This window comes from Sorghum bicolor, chromosome 4 (assembly GCF_000003195.3).
Source record: "Sorghum bicolor cultivar BTx623 chromosome 4, Sorghum_bicolor_NCBIv3, whole genome shotgun sequence".
Classification (NCBI taxonomy): Eukaryota; Viridiplantae; Streptophyta; class Magnoliopsida; order Poales; family Poaceae; genus Sorghum; species Sorghum bicolor.
Genome location: NC_012873.2, coordinates 58,196,217 through 58,212,964, shown reverse-complemented (window position 1 = coordinate 58,212,964; position 16,748 = coordinate 58,196,217). Strand labels below are relative to the sequence as shown.

Here is a 16,748-nt window from a genome sequence, read left to right as displayed (position 1 = left end):
ATTTTTTGCTAGCTCAAGAGATTTGTATGTAACTCTTCTCTATGTCATCTAATGATCATTGAAGGGTGCCCTTAGAGTGTCTTCAATAGTATGTCTTAGAGCTAGCTTAAGTTAAATAATAAGAAGGAAAAGCATGGAGCTAAAAGACAAATCTCACAAATTTCACGATGTCCTCTCTTCAACTTATAGCTAGTTCTACGTTATATTGTACATTTTTAGGGATATACTCCCTTCATCCTAAATTGTAAGTCATTCTAATAATCTTGGATAATCAAAGTATCTCAAGTTTTTATTAAAAAAAGTATCTCAAGTTGAACCAAAATTATAGAGAAAAGTTACAAAGTGTCGTGGCATCAAATAGATATACTACAAAATATAATTAACGAAGAATCTAATGATATTTAGTTGATATCATAAATATTATTATCCTACTATATAAATTTTAGTCAAACTTGAGATGTTTTGACTCTCCAAGATTTTTGGAATGACTCATAATTTGGGATGAAGAGAGTATATATTATCAGAATATATTATATAGTTTTTTAGGGGAGAATACATATTATATATTATATTATTATATTTATATAGTTGGAGACGCCTTTAGGGCTTGTTTAGTTCCCAAAAAATTTTGCAAAATTTTTCAGATTCCCCGTCACATCGAATCTTTAGACGCATGCATGGAGTATTAAATATAGATGAAAATAAAAACTAATTGCACAGTTTGGTCGAAATTGACGAGACGAATCTTTTAAGCCTAGTTAGTCCATGATTGGACAATTTTTGTCAAATACAAACGAAAGTGCTACTGTGTCGATTTTGCAAAATTTTTTGGAACTAAACAAGGCCTTAGTGGAAATGATGATACGGCCCAAATCGATAGGTGCGAAGTGATCTGGATGTGTTGGTGGGTTGGTCACGTGAGAAAGTGGGAAACAGGCCTACGTACCTTGCAGGCCTCTTGATTGGAGCAGTTATGGGCCTATTTATCACGTCCTGGACTCCTCCTGGTCAATCTCTAGCCTGCCGGGCCCGGGCAGACAGAACTTCTCACTCGACCTCAGCTCGGCCCTCGGCCCACAATGCGGCAAGCATTACGAGGCCCACGCGTGCATGCGCATGGCCGCCACATTCATGGCCGTCTGTCAATCTGTAGACGTCCGGCACGCGACGCGACGCGAGCACGGCACGGCCCCTACCCCTACCCTACCCCCCCTCTGGCTCTGGCCCTCTTCCTCATCCGCCGCGCAGCGCACGACCGCCCCGGACCCCGGTCCTCCTCCTCCTCCCCTGTCGCTGAATCGCTGACGGCGACCGCACATCTTAGGCCTTATTTAGTTGAAAAAATTTTGCAAAATGGGTACTGTAGCATTTTTGTTTGTATTTGATAAATATTGTCCAATCATGGACTAACTAGGCTTAAAAGATTCGTCTCGTCAATTCCGATCAAACTGTACAATTAGTTTTTATTTTCGTCTATATTTAATACTCCATATATGCGTCTAAAGATTCGATGTGACGGAGAATCTGAAATATTTTGTAAAATTTTTTAGGAACTAAACGAGGCCTTAAAAGCCCTGACAAAGGTTGGAAGTCCTCACCCACTCATCACACTCGCTTCATTATTACGCCGCGCGCGCACGCTCGCACTCGCAGCGGGGTTTCGAATTTCGATGGGGCAGGTGCCTCCTCCCACAGGTGCTTGCACCGAGGACGAGGAGGACGTGGTCGTGGCGGCGGATGCCATTGCCACGCCAGCGCCGGACGCGGGAGATCCGGAGCTAGCAGTACAGCAGAGGAAGGGTAAGAGGAAGAAGAAGAAGAGGAGGAGGAGGAGGAAGAGGCCGACGGAGCAGGAGGTAGCCGCGCGGAGGTCCGTGCTCCGGTGGGCCTGCCCTGGTCGCGAAGCGGTGGGCGACCATGAAGCGGGCGATGTCGGGAGGCGGAGGCCGCGCGTGGCGGTGGAGCTGCACGCGCACTCGGCGTTCAGCGACGGCTCGCTCTCGCCTGCCGACCTCGTGGAGCGCGCACACCGCAACGGGGTAAGCTTTCGGCTTTCGCAACAGACTGCGTCGTAAAGTCTGCACAGCATAGTTCAGGCATTGTTCCTTTGCATACTTTTTGCACACAAACGCATAGTTCAGTAAAGTCTGTTGTCAGTGCATGCTCGTTTTGTGGTCAATCCAGACATTCACATGTGTATTTCACTGGTTGTGTGAGTTATGCATTGCAGATTCTACAACTTTACATGCTAATGCCTTTTGGTCGGCACAGGTGAAAGTGCTTGCGCTGACTGATCACGACACTATGGCCGGCGTCCCAGAAGCCGTGGAAGCGGCAAAGCAGTATCCAATCAGGATCATCCCTGGCGTGGAGATCAGCGCCGTGCACTCGCCTAGGTAACACTCCTCTCACGATCGATCTTATATGATGGCCCTGACATGCTGACTAGAGAGTGTGCTTAATTCTTAGTGGTGACGAAATGAGCGCTGAGGAACCTGTGCACATACTTGCATACTATGGTGCCTGGGGACCTGCTAAACCTCAAGAATTAGAAAGGTTTCTGGCCATTATCAGGGATGGACGGTATGCGCGCGCCAAACAGATGTTACAGAAACTTAAGGACCTCGGCATGCCAATGAAGCTGGAAGATGTCTGCAAGATAGCAGGGAATGGAGTCGCGCCAGGCCGACTACATGTGGCCCGGGCCATGGTTGATGCTGGATATGTGGAGAATCTAAGGCAGGCCTTTAGCAGGTATTTGTTCGATGGAGGACCGGCTTATGCCACGTAAGTCATAGTATGTTCATGATTTGTCCCCTATGCACGTGGAATCATTTAACAATGTTGAACTTATTTTTCGCATCAAAAAAAAATTTTGAACTTATTTTGCTCATTTGTAGAGGTAGTGAGCCCAATGGGAAATCTGTGGTGCAACTAGTTTGTCGAACAGGGGGTGTAGCAGTTTTAGCTCATCCGTGGGCACTGAAAAACCCTGCTGCTGTGGTAAAGGATTTGAAAGCTGCTGGTTTGCATGGTATTGAGGTTTACCGAAGCGATGGGAAAGTTTCTGGTATGAACAAGATGGCTATGTTCATGTTATAAACAATTCATGGTCTACTAAATTATTCGTTGTGTCTTTTTATTTCTGTATGCTATATCTGAAATTTTCAGTGAGTAACAGGTAACAGGTGAATGTTTCTTGAACAGGATTGAGTGATCTAGCAGATACTTACAATCTTCTGAAGCTTGGTGGATCAGACTTCCATGGACGAGATGACAAGGAGGAACCTGATGTGGGAAGTGTTGATCTTCCAGTCTTGGCTGTTTTAAATTTTCTTGAGGTAGCTAAGCCAATCTGGCATAATGCAATCAGAGAAATGTTCGCAAGTATTTCTAAAAGGACTACTGATTTGAATGGATCCAAACGACTTCGACGGGCTAGTTCTGCTGGCAATTTCTGCATTCTGTGCCTTTCTTCTGAAGACCAGGGGCTAACGCATGCACCTTAGGTTGAGGTCCTACGAGCAGAAGTTGCGGACATTGTCCTCACTCATCAGTAACACAGAGTTACAAACCAGGAATAGAAGTGACATCGTCGTACCTAGCTAGCTTAAATCATCAGTCCATTTTTTACTTTATCCCCAGAAGGATTGTAGTTTTACTGTCTTCTGACTTCATCATATGCTCATCATGAGAACTGTAACGGCGGTTTTTTACTTTTTCAGGCATGCATTTTTTTTTGTCAATGTGGTAGCCAGTGGAGGGCCTAGGCTAAAGATTATGATGATTTTAATCAAAACTTCGTTTATGGGGAAAAAAAGGCTAAAGATGCTGATGCTAGAAAAAGGAGCAATGCGGGCATAACTATAGTTGATTCAGACCATGAGAGCATATGCAAGACTGATGCTAGAGATTCTAAAGAACCAGGAGAATGGTGTGTGGTTCAGTGAAAATTCTGTGTCAAATCAAAAGAAAAAAAAATCTTGTGTTTGGTCAACCTGTCCAGTGGACGTTTCATCTGGAAAGTGGTAGCACTGGATATTGCTATTTTTTTCACATCTCATGTATTCCACTGGTAGTGTCAGATTATAGACAAATTGCTTATTGCAGAGATCCATATGTTCAAAGGATGGGAATATAGAGCCCTGTGGTTGGAGTTTTCTTTTGATCGGATACAATGGACACGGGCAACCCACATATATTCCACACTCACACCACATACACACACGCGTGCGCCTATGTACACACGCAAAGAAGAGATTGAAGCCTTTCAGGGCAACTGGAGTTGTTTTAGCCTTTCAGGGCGGGGAGTGGAAAGTCATCAAAAAGATAAAACGCTTTCTGTAGTGGGCTTTCTGTTGCCCATTTAGCAGCCCACCTAAAGAGTGGTTACTTGGGCTTGCTTGTACACATGGGCTTGTTTCCTATAAACTGACTTTCAGTGTTTGTCTGCTGGAAAGGCTGTTTTTTTTAAAAAAAAAAGAAAAAAAAGAGAAGGCTGGAGTCGCTGGACTATTTCGGGCATCAAGCTAGCATGTACTACCAATTGCCACCTCAACAAGTATTAGTAACAACAGCTGCAATAAGGGACGCAGATTGCACCGACGGGCCTGAAAGATGTATCGGACCCTAAAATGGCTATTGTTCGCACCAACGTTCTGGACTCTGGAGTTAGCTGGAGGTCCTAGTCATGGCTTGCACAACAATTGCTGTTTGTTCCTTTCGGTTTCGCCCGATTAATAACACTGTATCAAAAATGGAAAATGACACGTTAGGCGTCATGATGCTTGATCAAGCTGCTACCTTTCATGAAGAACGGACAGGTCCTGTCTAAAGTGGAAACAATAGTCAGTTCCTAATTCAAGGTTAAACCGACTCTGTATTTTGGAGAGGTTTAAAGCAACAGGGTTCAGAGTTTAGTGATCTTGACTTCAGGTATCATCAGAGCAATACCCGGTCGTAACAATATGAATGCAAAATAGGCAACTATCTACAATTCCATCCGTTTTAAAGTATAAGTCATTCTAGTATATCCGAGCAAATTGGACCAACCTGACCCGGCCAATGGGCTCGGGCCGAGCCCTATGGATTTTACGCTATCTATGAACTTGGGCACAAATTCTTGCTATAAAGAAAAAAAATCTTGGCTCGAGCCCGCAACAAAATACTATTTTGCTCTTTTACACTGTAAAATACGTGAGTGGCCCAGGACTAGACCCACCTTGAAAAAAAATAGACCCGACCTACCTAGTGGCTAGTGGGATAGCCATGGGCGAAACCCGGCTTGGGCCCGCTAAATACTCAGGTCTACAACCAATATTTCTAAGAATACAATTTTTATATGTATTTTAAAAAATCAAAACGAATTTACCATCTAGAATGAAGAGAATACTTTATACCACGTGTGTAGTGGTTGTTGTTTCTTTCTGGAGAAGAGAAATCCTTGCAAGCAATGAAAGTTGACTTCTTGCAATCATAGCGTCATTCATCGAGTCGTAATCACCTTTTTTCTAAGATGCTTTGGCGTAATGAACATTGCAAGTTCCATAGACACCTTTGGATGAAGAAGCTCCAAAGCTCTGAGAGTACAACGCTCGCCCTTTTCATTGCCACGTTCAGATGCAGTACCATCTGATCTGGACAGGTTTGTTGTACCCGTTCAATTCCTTGAGAAAAAAAATATGTCGTTTCTTGAGATTCACAGTTGCGGAATCGCTAGCTTAGCACGAACTTACAAGTTACAACTAGACACAAGGCAGCTCTAGTTTTGTTAACGCCAATGTGCAGTTACTGTTGTAAATAGACAGAAACCATGTGCGCCCTAGCACCTACTATGTGGTTTCCAGCTGCGAAAGAAGGAAAATAAGCTTGGCAGAGACTGATAGTTTGCGTTGTCACTAATCTGACGCCAATCAGATGTGTCTCGGATGCAAACCGTTGATGCAAGCTGTAACCTGGCGCCTGATTGGAGAACCCGATGCATGATTGATCTGTAAGGGCGTCTACAACAGTTCTCAAATAACTTATCCTGAAAGAATTTTATTGGTTATAAATAACAATTTGCAAATAACTTAGATGAGACATAGATAAGAAAAAACACTATAATAGAGAGTTACGTGAGAGAGATATTTTTAGGAGATCATGCTAGATTAGTTATTTGGAAGTCACTGGTTATTTGATCTCTTTTTTTAACAGCCAATAAAATTGTTACATTATTATTATTTTTATATCTCATCTGGTAGTTACTACTTATTTACAAATAGAACTCCTGTTAGACTAGCTATTTGACTACGCCCTAAGCTAGTCATCTCGCAGCCTTCCAACAGCGCTCGTTGACTCCAGGCTCCGTAATAATTGTACATCGCGAGGTCAAGCGAGCACCACAAGCAGGCAAAGCAGCTGTGCTGCTGCGGTTCTTTGGCCCTAAACAATCTGATCCTGATGAGAAGCGGCGCATTCTGGTCTCCGGTCTCGTCCGCGCTGCGGTTTTCAGTGGTTTCCTCATGAGAAGCCCGCAGCGAGAGGCACGAGCGCGCACAGAGCAAGGAAAGGAGGACGCCGCGGCGAGCAGGCGCACATGTGTGCACGCCGCGCGATATCTTCTCAGGATTCGGATGGTACCCGGCAAGTCCGGCACTGTTCTCATGCATGCCCCGGTGAAGCCTCGAAGAGCGGCACGACGCCAGGCCGGTCCGCCGGTGAGTGATTGATCTGAACGAAATTTGAACGAGAGGCAGACAGACAGGAGTACATGGCCGCCACCACCACCACCGCCACACGAACTGGGGACACGCGCGAGCGCGGTTGATGGATGAGGTTGGTGGTGGTGGTGGGTGGCCGTAGTGGCGCGCTCTTTATGCTACGCACTCCAGGTCCAGGACGGGCATGGCGCAGAAGCCGCGTTCCAGGACCTCCCGGTCATGGGAGGCACCCAGTCAAAGATGAGATAGGTGCGCCTGCGCTCGCGGCGCTCGGACGGGGGATGGCGACACTGTAAACACAGCCGCCTGCCTGCCAGATGTGTCAGGCCAGATGCCGGATCGGAATTTCACGGGGAACAATACGCTGGAATTACCTTGCCGCTCAGCGCTCATCGGCAGCTAGCGTTCTCATGATGAAACAGGAGAAAAATACACAAAGTAATCAGATTAACGTCCTGTGCGTGGTTTTGCTGCCCACATCAGCCGGGTCATTCGAATGTCTGGGATCATTGTGATCTCGTGTTCCTCGGTTTCCTCCATTTTAGCGAGACTCGAGTGCAACAAATGTGAAATGTCATTTTTAGCTGAACAGAAGAAACTGCTTTATTGATTGGGTCGGCGATCACGGGCAGCAGCGTCCATATCATCCGTATCGAGTGCGTGACTGTGCTGGGGCAGTGCGGATCGCTTGGAGTACAAGGGAGTTCCTCCCTCGCCACGAACCGCGCCTTTTTGACTTGCGATGGTTAAACCACTACGGAGAACACACAAACAAGGGAGCCCTCTGTTTGGATTTGGATTGCACTCTTCTACAATCCAACTGGCTGCCAATAGTATATGCCTTTGCCAATATCATCGCTTCATACTACTACGTCCTTCAAAGAAGAAAAAGGAATATCATTGCTTCATATGGCATCGTTTTTCTCTCAAACTCTACTCCGTCCAACGCAACCAGAAAAACATACTGGAGCAGGTTTCTTGTTCATCTTCTGTTCCATGGTATGCTAGGGCGCTCCACCCTCCAGCTCCAGGGCTCCATGGCCTCCATCAGTTGCGGACTGGTCAAAGAAAGCACAAAATACGCGAGCCAACGATAGCCGACAGAGCTTGTGCGTGTGTAAAAGCTGAGACCCTGATAGGCTGCCTGCCGATACGGCGAAGATAAGAGGGCGCGTGGAGTGGAGGAGAAAGGAGGACTGGAGGAGAGGGGAGCCGGGAGAAAAGCTGGAAATTATCCGATGTGAACCGAATGATTGGGCGCGGCACGCGGACGCGGAGCCGGGGGTCCGTGGGATTCACACCAAACACAAGCAGGCAGGCACACCGCACACTCGTATCGTATCACCTCTCATCCACCACAAATTCGTCCGCGCCTCGCCTCGCCTGCCGCCCACCACCTCCGCCCGAATCACCGTCGGATCACTGATGCGACGTCCAACTGTTCGACGGTATTGTACTCTCTTGTCGCAGGCTGGTGCCAGTGTTTCGCTGCGGCCAGATCATCAGACGATTGAATACCAGTCGATCATGTCACCGTTACAGCACAGTAAGTTAGATGCCGCTAACAGAGTAACAGCTCAGCCAAGGGTTGCCAGGCTGGGAGCTCCGGTGACCACACATTTTCTAAATTGCAGAGCTCGATGAGCTCATCCGGAATTAACAAGCATATCTAATCTAACGGGGGCGTCTGATCGAGGTTAATTAACCTGGCGTCGTTGAAGGATATGGGTCTGACGAGAACATGTCGCAGTTTTCTAGTGCGTGGTGCCTATCCTATTGATGAGTCTTTGATCAGCAGCCCTCCTAGATTAAACCAAGGGATATCTTTGAATACTGTGAGCTTGGTAGCCGCGAGCGTTAGCTTCCGTTGTCTGTTGATGTTACTTATATATAAGTATAATGTATGTACTACTAGACGCTTCCCGGTGGCTCATGATCGATCCTCATCCTGGACATGTTCAACTGCAACATACAAATATGTCACATCAGATTTTAGGCCAAACCTGGATTCTAGCTACACGAACGACATGCATACATGACAGCCTTCGAAAATCAGTGGTCAATAATCCATCTCGTACTCATACGTCAACACACTTTTCCTGCCATCACCCGTAACCTCGACCACAAAATTCACCGAGTTTTAGATATATACTAGGTAACGTGCCCGTGCGTTGCTACGGGACAACTAAATTTTTATAATAAAAACATACGGATCACACAATAAGATAACACTATTGTGAAGTTAAATAATGAAATTTAATTTATTTTCAAAAAGTCATGTTCTATGAAGGAGCTCATTTAGACTGTCTCCAACAGACACGAGACTCATCTTAATTTGTGTATGCAACAACAATATAGAACCCACGACTATGCAACATGCTTACCGTCACCACTGCCCTTTGATTGGGGGATGCCCAAGATGGGCGCTGCAATATCCAGTTTAGAACCCAGAAGATTTTGAGAAATTTTGCAACACTTCAGAGGATACAGTTCAATTTCTGTAGAAGTCTCGATGAACCTACAGGGTCCCTCAGCGATACAACACCCACATTCAAAGATGCCCAATGATGACTAGAATATTCACCCAATTAGAAAATAGATGGGCCATGTTCTTTAGCTTTCTATTTATGGTCATTTGTGATACCTGCAAAGCTTATGATCGTTGGTAAATTAAGTAAAAATAAATGCTTAGTGACAGATTGACAACTGTCATGTGTTAAACAAGAAAATACCTCATGTTACTGCATCCATTATATACTTCTCTAAGATCACCAAAAGTAATTATAACTTTATTTTTAGCATCCACTACTTTGGACAGTTGTCCTAACCCAGCAATCTCATTTTTGGAAGCTATTCATTGTTTTGAACTGGATGCCAAATTATTCTATTTATAAATATAATTGTCAAACCGTTAAAAATACTTAATGCTTTATATTGAATGCCACAAGTCTGCTAACAGCTCTACCTTTCTGCGTAATTTACAAACCTAAAATAGATTACATATGAACATATACTGACTCAGACACACTAAAATAGAGTTCATATTAGAGTAGCAGTGCCAATTGATCATAGAATTGTTATTTTCAACAACACTTTAATAGATTTTTAGTTTTTCTGTGTTTCCTAAATGCAGAGACCATAAGATTTTGGTTATTAAGAAAAAAGCTAAGCAGCTACATGCCATACCTGATCCAACCATATTGTTCCATTTGCAAGTGATTTGGCCCCTAACCTTACATGCTGGTCATTCCATTTTCTCAAGGTGTCGCTTTTGCTGGAGCTCAACAACCTAACAGAAAATAGAAGAAATATATATGAGCCAATAGTGTTAGAACATGCACAGGTGGAAGGAGAGCCCATGAATATATTCAACTAGTCTGCTTAGGAATACATGTATCAGCACAAAAAATTAGAATTGGGAGCCAATTTAACTGGACCATGAACAATACCATGACATTGACCTCTCAATCACTTGAAAATCCATACATGTGCCTGAGATTGAATTAGCAGGAAGCAACCAGATTGATTTGAAGCTGGACCAAATCATCCTTGATGCTGCAGCCTAGATGGAATCCTAGCCTTCACTACCATCATGGAGTCATGGATGAGGCTTCTTGCAAGCGCAAGCATCTACATCCTAGAAGTTCCTTGTTTTCTTGGATGCCTGCCCCAGCTCCGAGAGTTTCCCGTACGTGTTGCTTGGGTAGGTAAGCACCTGATAAACACATGCCCCCAATGGGGGTAGAAATACAAATAAAATCAGTAGCAACCATGTTAGGAATATACATAACTCATTCATCAGGAACAGGAACACTAAACTCAGGCCATATGTATATAGATTAAAAAACTTGACCAGAAAACCAAGTTCTGCAACTAATTTGAGGAAGAATCCCAGTACCTTGCTGTTCTTGTGTTCTCTTCTTACCAGGACTGGAGACAAGGTTGATGCGGGACTGTGACGCGGCGAACATCCAACTGTCGTCGTCGAGCGCCTCCATCACCTCAGATTTGAGTTCTACAAGTCAAGTCCAATCGGTCAGTCACTCTGACTCTCTGAGGCATTCACCTGCCGAGGCGTGCACAAGGGAGAGAGGCGCATCACCAGCCATGGCCTCGTCCTTGTGGTAGAGTGCGTCGATGGAATCAGCAATGTCTTCAGCGGCCAAGACGGTCAACGTCGCCGGGAGCTCATCATACCGGGCCGCCGGCTCTTCTCGGATCCATCTTCTCAGCCTTGTTGAACTCGTATCCTTGATTAATAATGTCTGAGCAATAATTTGAAACCAGTGCTGCAGACTTAAAGAAACATGAAGGCACCGAGCAGGGCAGCAGGAGCCCATAGCAGCCAACCACGGTCGCTTTGTCTCCGACGAGAATTTCCATTACCGGTCAACCTTCTTCTTCTCCTTCAATTTTCGCACGCCGGTCATGGATCCCGTGGGCACCCAGACCCGCTGCCGCCCCTTGGTCACGCCGCAACCTCGAGCTGTGGCCCTGCACCCACGCGCCTGTACCCCGCGACCCCGTCTGCCTCTGCGTGCGACATTCATGTTGCGACAGATCGCTGTGCAGGCCGTCAGATCTGTGCACGACGCAGGAGAGGCTGCCGCAACGGAAGGCTGGCGGCGGCGGCGGCAATGTGGGAAGCGTGGGGTCGTGGGGAGACGAGGGCGCGTGCGGGGTGGGCGCAGAGCCGCAGAAGTTTCTTCTTGCGGGGGAGACAACACGCGAGGGAGGGAGGCCGATGGATGGTATGACGATATCATCCGGGTCTTTTTAGTTGTAGATAAAAGAAAAAAAAAACCGGAAGCAGACTAGAGAGCTACCACCAGCACAAACTGCGGTGAAAAAGACCGCATCGTTTTCCTCGCGTCTTGTTTCGGGGGGCAGGCAGGACAGGAGGCCACGCCAGCTGCTGGCGCAACCCGTGCGACTCGAGCCGGGCACGCCAGCGCCAGGCCGAAATGCTTCGGTTCCCTTGCCGAAAACGCAGCGACTCCCCGTCGGCGCACGCCCGCCCGCCGCGCCAAGGCGTGGCCGCACCCGCAACCGCAACCACGCGCGCGGCGCGCGGGCGAGTTGCCCGTCCGCTTTCGGCCCACGTCACCGGCCGCCCCACCCGAAACGAGCTAGGGGGGCGCGTCGGAGCCCACATGGATCCGCGCCCGCGGCCACGGCGTCGTCGCGAGCGAGGTCCGTCGCCGGCTCCAACCGAACCGAACCACCGGGCGCGTCCGCATCTCATCCCATTCTCACCCGCGCGCGAGCCGTGTCACCATCCCGTCCGTGGCCGTGCTCGCGCGGCTCGGATGCGCTTCGTCAGATATTTTTGTTCGCATGCCTGGACCAGAATCGCAGCGGTTTTGTGCGATCGTGCTCGTGTTGCCATTCTACCGCCGGCAAAATTTATGAGCCGTTGGCTGGTTCTGGAGTTTCTTCTGGTCGCGGGTTTTTGTCGGCAGATGGCAGCACGCATCGGGCAGGAGCAGTTCTCCGCCATCAAAAAAATCAACTCGAAAATGTCCTGACGTGCGATGCAATGGCTTGTCCGGCAGGATGTTGTGATCGCCTTACCAATGGCGCATTAATGTGGCCAACACGCATTTTGCATCCTTCATGACCTGTTTGACCCGGTTTAAGTAAAGCATTTTCCCCCTAGATGCTTGTTTATATTCCTATATCTACTACAATTTGCAGCACCCCCTGCCGCTTGCATCCCACAAACTACAATGTGCTGGATCAATGGTAAAGTTTGCTAATAAAATCCGACTAATAGGGGCTGTTTAGATCACTCAACTTACATGTGGTTACACAAATCATTTGTGAACCTATTAGCTGGCTGAAGGCAGCTAACGAATTATTCTTGCTAGTTAGCTCGTTGACTTTTTAATAACTGATGAGCAATAAGCTGATATGCTTGGATCAATTACAACTTTTGTTAATGAATTTTTATGAGTTTTAGCTTATCAAGCAGGGTCCTCTAATTCTCAATGAAATGGCTCCAACATCACCGTCGGCATGACTTTATCGTGGGGATTAATGGTGGAAAACCATACGGTGGTGATGACCTAGTCCCCGGTACACTTGGAAATCGATTGGAACCAACAAAGTTTGAATTTTTCAATCATCTCGTCTTATTTTCTTGGTCTGTTGCTCTCTAGGAATTGATTGATTTTCGTTTCTCATGTATTTTTCTCAAATAGTTTTGACGAAACAACCTCATGAGAGGGACTCCATACTATAGTATCACCTATCACGTGGCTGTGAGGACTTCTGGAACCATGATTAGCCAATAAGAAAGTCATCAAATTGTACAGTTGCCCGTAGCAGGACCTACAATTGGCGATATAATTGAGGAGGTACGATTCAAAATTGTCCTTTTTGAGGTCAAAATCAATGGTGTGCCCACAACCTCATCAGTCATCACTCACCAGCTCCTGGTTGAAGAACGTTCAAAAATAAATAAAAAACTCAAATTTGTTTCTACTACACGAATTCACGGTTTCATACATCAGCATTCCGTATGAAAACAACATCGACTTTATCACACTTCTGCCCAAGATAAACGCAAGAACGTTATATGTATGGCAATCAAAAGTTGTGAAAATATATTTCTTGTTCTCTTTGTTTATTATTAATTGTCCTCATAAATGCAAAGGGTGCAGAAATGTAAAACGTGGTCCCTAAACCATAGTTTTAGAGTGCTATAAATAAATAATACAATACAAAAATGTCGCCACACTTACAAATCACGCTTCCATGGCAACAATAAAAAAAATCAAAAGGGATATGGAGTCTTAATATAAGTTTGCCCAAGCTTGTCATAACTCAAATACTAGTTTTGTTTATTAATGTCTAAAAGTTTTGGTATAGTTTGACCACACATGATTGAAACTATTCGGTTATTTATGAGAAAACTTAAACTAATATATTAATTCAATATGTTTTTATAGACATGCTAGGGTAATGTTGGAAAATTTTAACTTGTAACAATATTTTTGTCCAAATTTTGACAACTTTTACTTGTCACAAATCTTTGGCTTGGCAAATTTGGGAAGCCAACCAAGAAGACCCGTATTTAGCTCTTGGTGTGATCGAAAAGGCAAATAATTCCTGATTAAAAAAAAGAAAAAGGCAAATTCTAATTCGAAAGAACAAAGGGCGCCACCATTGGCAAGTCAATCCAGCCCACCACGCTCCCAATCACACGAGACCATGTGCACATGTGGCAGATCAGGACTGGCTGCGACTTGGCATTCGCGCGTGGTACATCGCGTGGGATGACGCCATGGACGACAGCAACAACAGGCCTGCTTCCAAATTGCATTTAATATTTTTTTCACTCACGGAGCATTATTCAGTTGATTAATCGAATCATTTTGTGCTAATCCACCGAGGCGAAGAAACCGCAGAGAGCAGCGAGGAAGAGATGCCCGCTTGGCTTCGCGTGCACGGCCTCATCAAGCCTGGCACTATAAAAGGGCCTGGCCGCGGGACCTTTCTTCCCCAGAGAGACGCCTCAACCCCACCCACCCCACCTCCACAAGAACACCACGCCACACATCCCATCCAGCTCCACGGTGAGGTTTGAGCGATCCGAGCAAAAATCATCAGCAACGCAGCGCAGGTTTGTTCTCTGAACTCTCTGATTCTTCTTTTAGCAGCAGGGACGCACAGCACAAAGAAAGGTCCGGTTCAAGAGGCTCTCTTCTTTTGGGTTTATTAGAATCCTCAAAAGAAGCGTGTTCTTGGGTTAGGATTTTTTCTCAACTTCATCACACCTCTCCTAGCTAGGGGGAACAGAGATCCAGAGAACCTTTTTTCTCTTCTGGATTCTTGCCGACTTTTGTTTGGCCTTCGATCGAAAGGGTTGTTTTGCAATACCCTTGTCAGCTCACCACCCCTTTTTCTTTGCATAAACACCCACCTCGTTTCTCTACTTTTATTGAGGAACAGGTCTGATTTCCAAACTTTTTCCTATTTTGATTTTGCATAACAAAAAAGCTCCTTTTATCTCTTCTTCTAGCTCCAGCCAAGCTTAGCTTTCTGCATCTAGTAGTCCTCATGGCCGCAGCTATCGACATGTACAAGTACTACAACGCACACCAGATCGCCTCCTCCTCCCCCTCGGATGAGGAGCTCGCGAAAGCACTCGAGCCTTTTATAACGAGTGCTTCCTCCTCCTCTCCCTACCATCGCTACTCGTCTTCTCCATCCATGTCCCAAGATTCTTACATGCCTACACCCTCCTACACCAGCTTCGCCACCTCGCCTCTTCCCACCCCCGCCGCCACCTCCTCCTCCTCCTCGCCTTTCTCGCAGCTTCCGCCACTCTACTCGTCGCCTTACGCGGCGCCGAGCATGGTTGGGCAGATGGGCCTGAACCAGCTCGGCCCGGCCCAGATCCAGCAGATCCAGGCCCAGTTCATGTTCCAGCAGCAGCAGCAGCAGCAGAGGGGTCTGCACGCGGCGTTCCTGGGCCCGCGGGCGCAGCCGATGAAGCAGTCCGGATCGCCGCCGCTGGCGCCGGCGCAGTCGAAGCTGTACCGCGGCGTCCGCCAGCGCCACTGGGGCAAGTGGGTGGCAGAGATCCGCCTCCCCAAGAACCGCACCCGGCTGTGGCTCGGCACCTTCGACACCGCCGAGGACGCGGCGCTCGCCTACGACAAGGCCGCCTTCCGCCTCCGCGGCGACATGGCGCGCCTCAACTTCCCGGCCCTCCGCCGCGACGGCGCGCACCTCGCCGGCCCGCTCCACGCCTCCGTGGACGCCAAGCTCACCGCCATCTGCCAGTCCCTGACGGGTTCCAAGAACGGCGGCTCCTCCGGCGACGAGTCGGCCGGGTCCCCGCCGGACTCCCCCAAGTGCTCGGCGTCGGCGTCGACGGAGGGGGAGGAGGAGTCGGGCTCCGCCGGCTCCCCTCCTTCCCCGACGCTGGCGCCGCCCGTGCCGGAGATGGCGAAGCTGGACTTCACCGAGGCGCCGTGGGACGAGACGGAGACCTTCCACCTCCGCAAGTACCCGTCCTGGGAGATCGACTGGGATTCCATCCTCTCGTGAACGATCAACTACAACTGCTATAGTAGTAGCAGCAGCAAGATTCAGTCAGTGTCAGCTCAATGATAGCTCTGTGTAATTTTCGATTTGGGGTTTGCAGCGGCGGTGGCTCGATGGCATTTTAGACATCGGCCATGGCGGCTGCGAGTAGCAGTGAGTAAACTAGTAGCTAGTACATCGTCGTCCAGTGTTGTGATGCAGCAGTAAGTATGTGCTAATCTCCTGGTTGAGCTGCCGGTTGTTTTTTCTCACGGCACGGCCAGTCGAGAAAGTCATTGTAATCCTGTGTTATTAAGTGTTATGATCTATCAGTTGCTTCTTAAGTAATTCCTCTGGCTTACCATGTGTATATCTATTCATCTTGAATGTGTTCTGATGATGTGTCTTTCTTGGTCTCACGTCTCTTGTTTGGCGTGCCTAATTGTGACTTGGGATCTAAGCTGTGGAACTGTGGCTTTTGGCTCCTGATTTTGTTTTCTGCTGTAGCTCAAAGCAGAGATCATGCTGGCAACCGCCTGTTGGAAACAAGCCAAATAATTTGATGTTGCTTGCAATTATTTGAACTGCAAGCCACATGGAAAGCTTAGCCTCAAGCTTTCACGGCACTTCAGCCTGCGGAGTGTAAACTGTCAAGCACACCACTGATGGAGGCGAAGTAGGGCAGAGGGAAGGGCCGGTCCCTGTTCCTGTTCACTTGATCTTAATTATGAGCCACTACTGCAGCATCAGCATCATTATATTTTGGCTGAATTTATATATAAAATTATTAATAATAAGCATACTCAATAAGTCTAATATATTTATAATGAAATATATTTTTATAATATATACATATTTGGAGTCTTAATTCTTAAATGTTAATATTATTTTTTTATAAACTCAATCAAACTTAAATTGGTTTGACTGCAAATCAAGAATTGCGTTGTTTTAGACCGAGACAGTCCTATACATCAGTATTCAGTCATGATCTTTCAAAGAAATGAAGCCACG

At 46.9% G+C, this 16,748-nt stretch overlaps 3 protein-coding genes across 5 annotated transcripts; 2 read left to right on the top strand and 1 right to left on the bottom strand.

Annotated features, from left to right (window-relative positions):
• On the top strand, window positions 1,613-3,716 carry LOC8066411 (3',5'-nucleoside bisphosphate phosphatase). 3 transcript variants are annotated; one of them, XM_021458259.1, is made up of 5 exons: window positions 1,613-2,039; window positions 2,272-2,396; window positions 2,470-2,754; window positions 2,901-3,070; window positions 3,208-3,716. In XM_021458259.1, exons 1-5 carry the CDS (start codon window positions 1,671-1,673, stop codon window positions 3,507-3,509), a joined length of 1,251 nt encoding a protein of 416 aa, XP_021313934.1. In that variant the 5' UTR covers window positions 1,613-1,670; the 3' UTR covers window positions 3,510-3,716. The 3 variants fall into 3 exon arrangements, with proteins under 3 accessions (XP_021313934.1, XP_021313933.1, XP_002454260.1); XM_021458258.1 differs by having other exon boundaries at window positions 2,470-2,787; window positions 2,907-3,070; XM_002454215.2 differs by having other exon boundaries at window positions 2,470-2,787.
• LOC110434371 lies at window positions 9,434-11,277 on the bottom strand. The gene is made up of 4 exons (XM_021458260.1): window positions 10,804-11,277; window positions 10,600-10,716; window positions 10,151-10,416; window positions 9,434-9,990 (listed from the first exon to the last, which is right to left on the bottom strand). Exons 1-3 carry the CDS (start codon window positions 11,039-11,041, stop codon window positions 10,292-10,294), a joined length of 480 nt encoding a protein of 159 aa, XP_021313935.1. The 5' UTR covers window positions 11,042-11,277; the 3' UTR covers window positions 9,434-9,990; window positions 10,151-10,291.
• Window positions 14,195-16,096, top strand: LOC8066410 (ethylene-responsive transcription factor ERF060). The gene has a single exon (XM_002454214.2). The coding sequence runs from the start codon at window positions 14,766-14,768 to the stop codon at window positions 15,759-15,761; it is 996 nt and encodes a 331-aa protein (XP_002454259.1). The 5' UTR covers window positions 14,195-14,765; the 3' UTR covers window positions 15,762-16,096.

Bases quoted from the DNA above. Each gene is read 5' to 3' on its own strand.
- LOC8066411 (XM_002454215.2), top strand. From the start codon at position 1,671: ATGGGGCAGGTGCCTCCTCCCACAGGTGCTTGCACCGAGGACGAGGAG. The intron at 2,040-2,271 runs GTAAGCTTTCGG...TGGTCGGCACAG, and splicing joins AGCGCGCACACCGCAACGGG to GTGAAAGTGCTTGCGCTGAC. The intron at 3,071-3,207 runs GTATGAACAAGA...TTTCTTGAACAG, and splicing joins AAGCGATGGGAAAGTTTCTG to GATTGAGTGATCTAGCAGAT.
- LOC110434371 (XM_021458260.1), bottom strand. From the start codon at position 11,041: ATGGGCTCCTGCTGCCCTGCTCGGTGCCTTCATGTTTCTTTAAGTCTG. The intron at 10,717-10,803 runs GTGATGCGCCTC...CTTGACTTGTAG, and splicing joins CAAGGACGAGGCCATGGCTG to AACTCAAATCTGAGGTGATG. The intron at 10,417-10,599 runs GTACTGGGATTC...TGTGTTTATCAG, and splicing joins GAGAACACAAGAACAGCAAG to GTGCTTACCTACCCAAGCAA.
- LOC8066410 (XM_002454214.2), top strand. From the start codon at position 14,766: ATGGCCGCAGCTATCGACATGTACAAGTACTACAACGCACACCAGATC.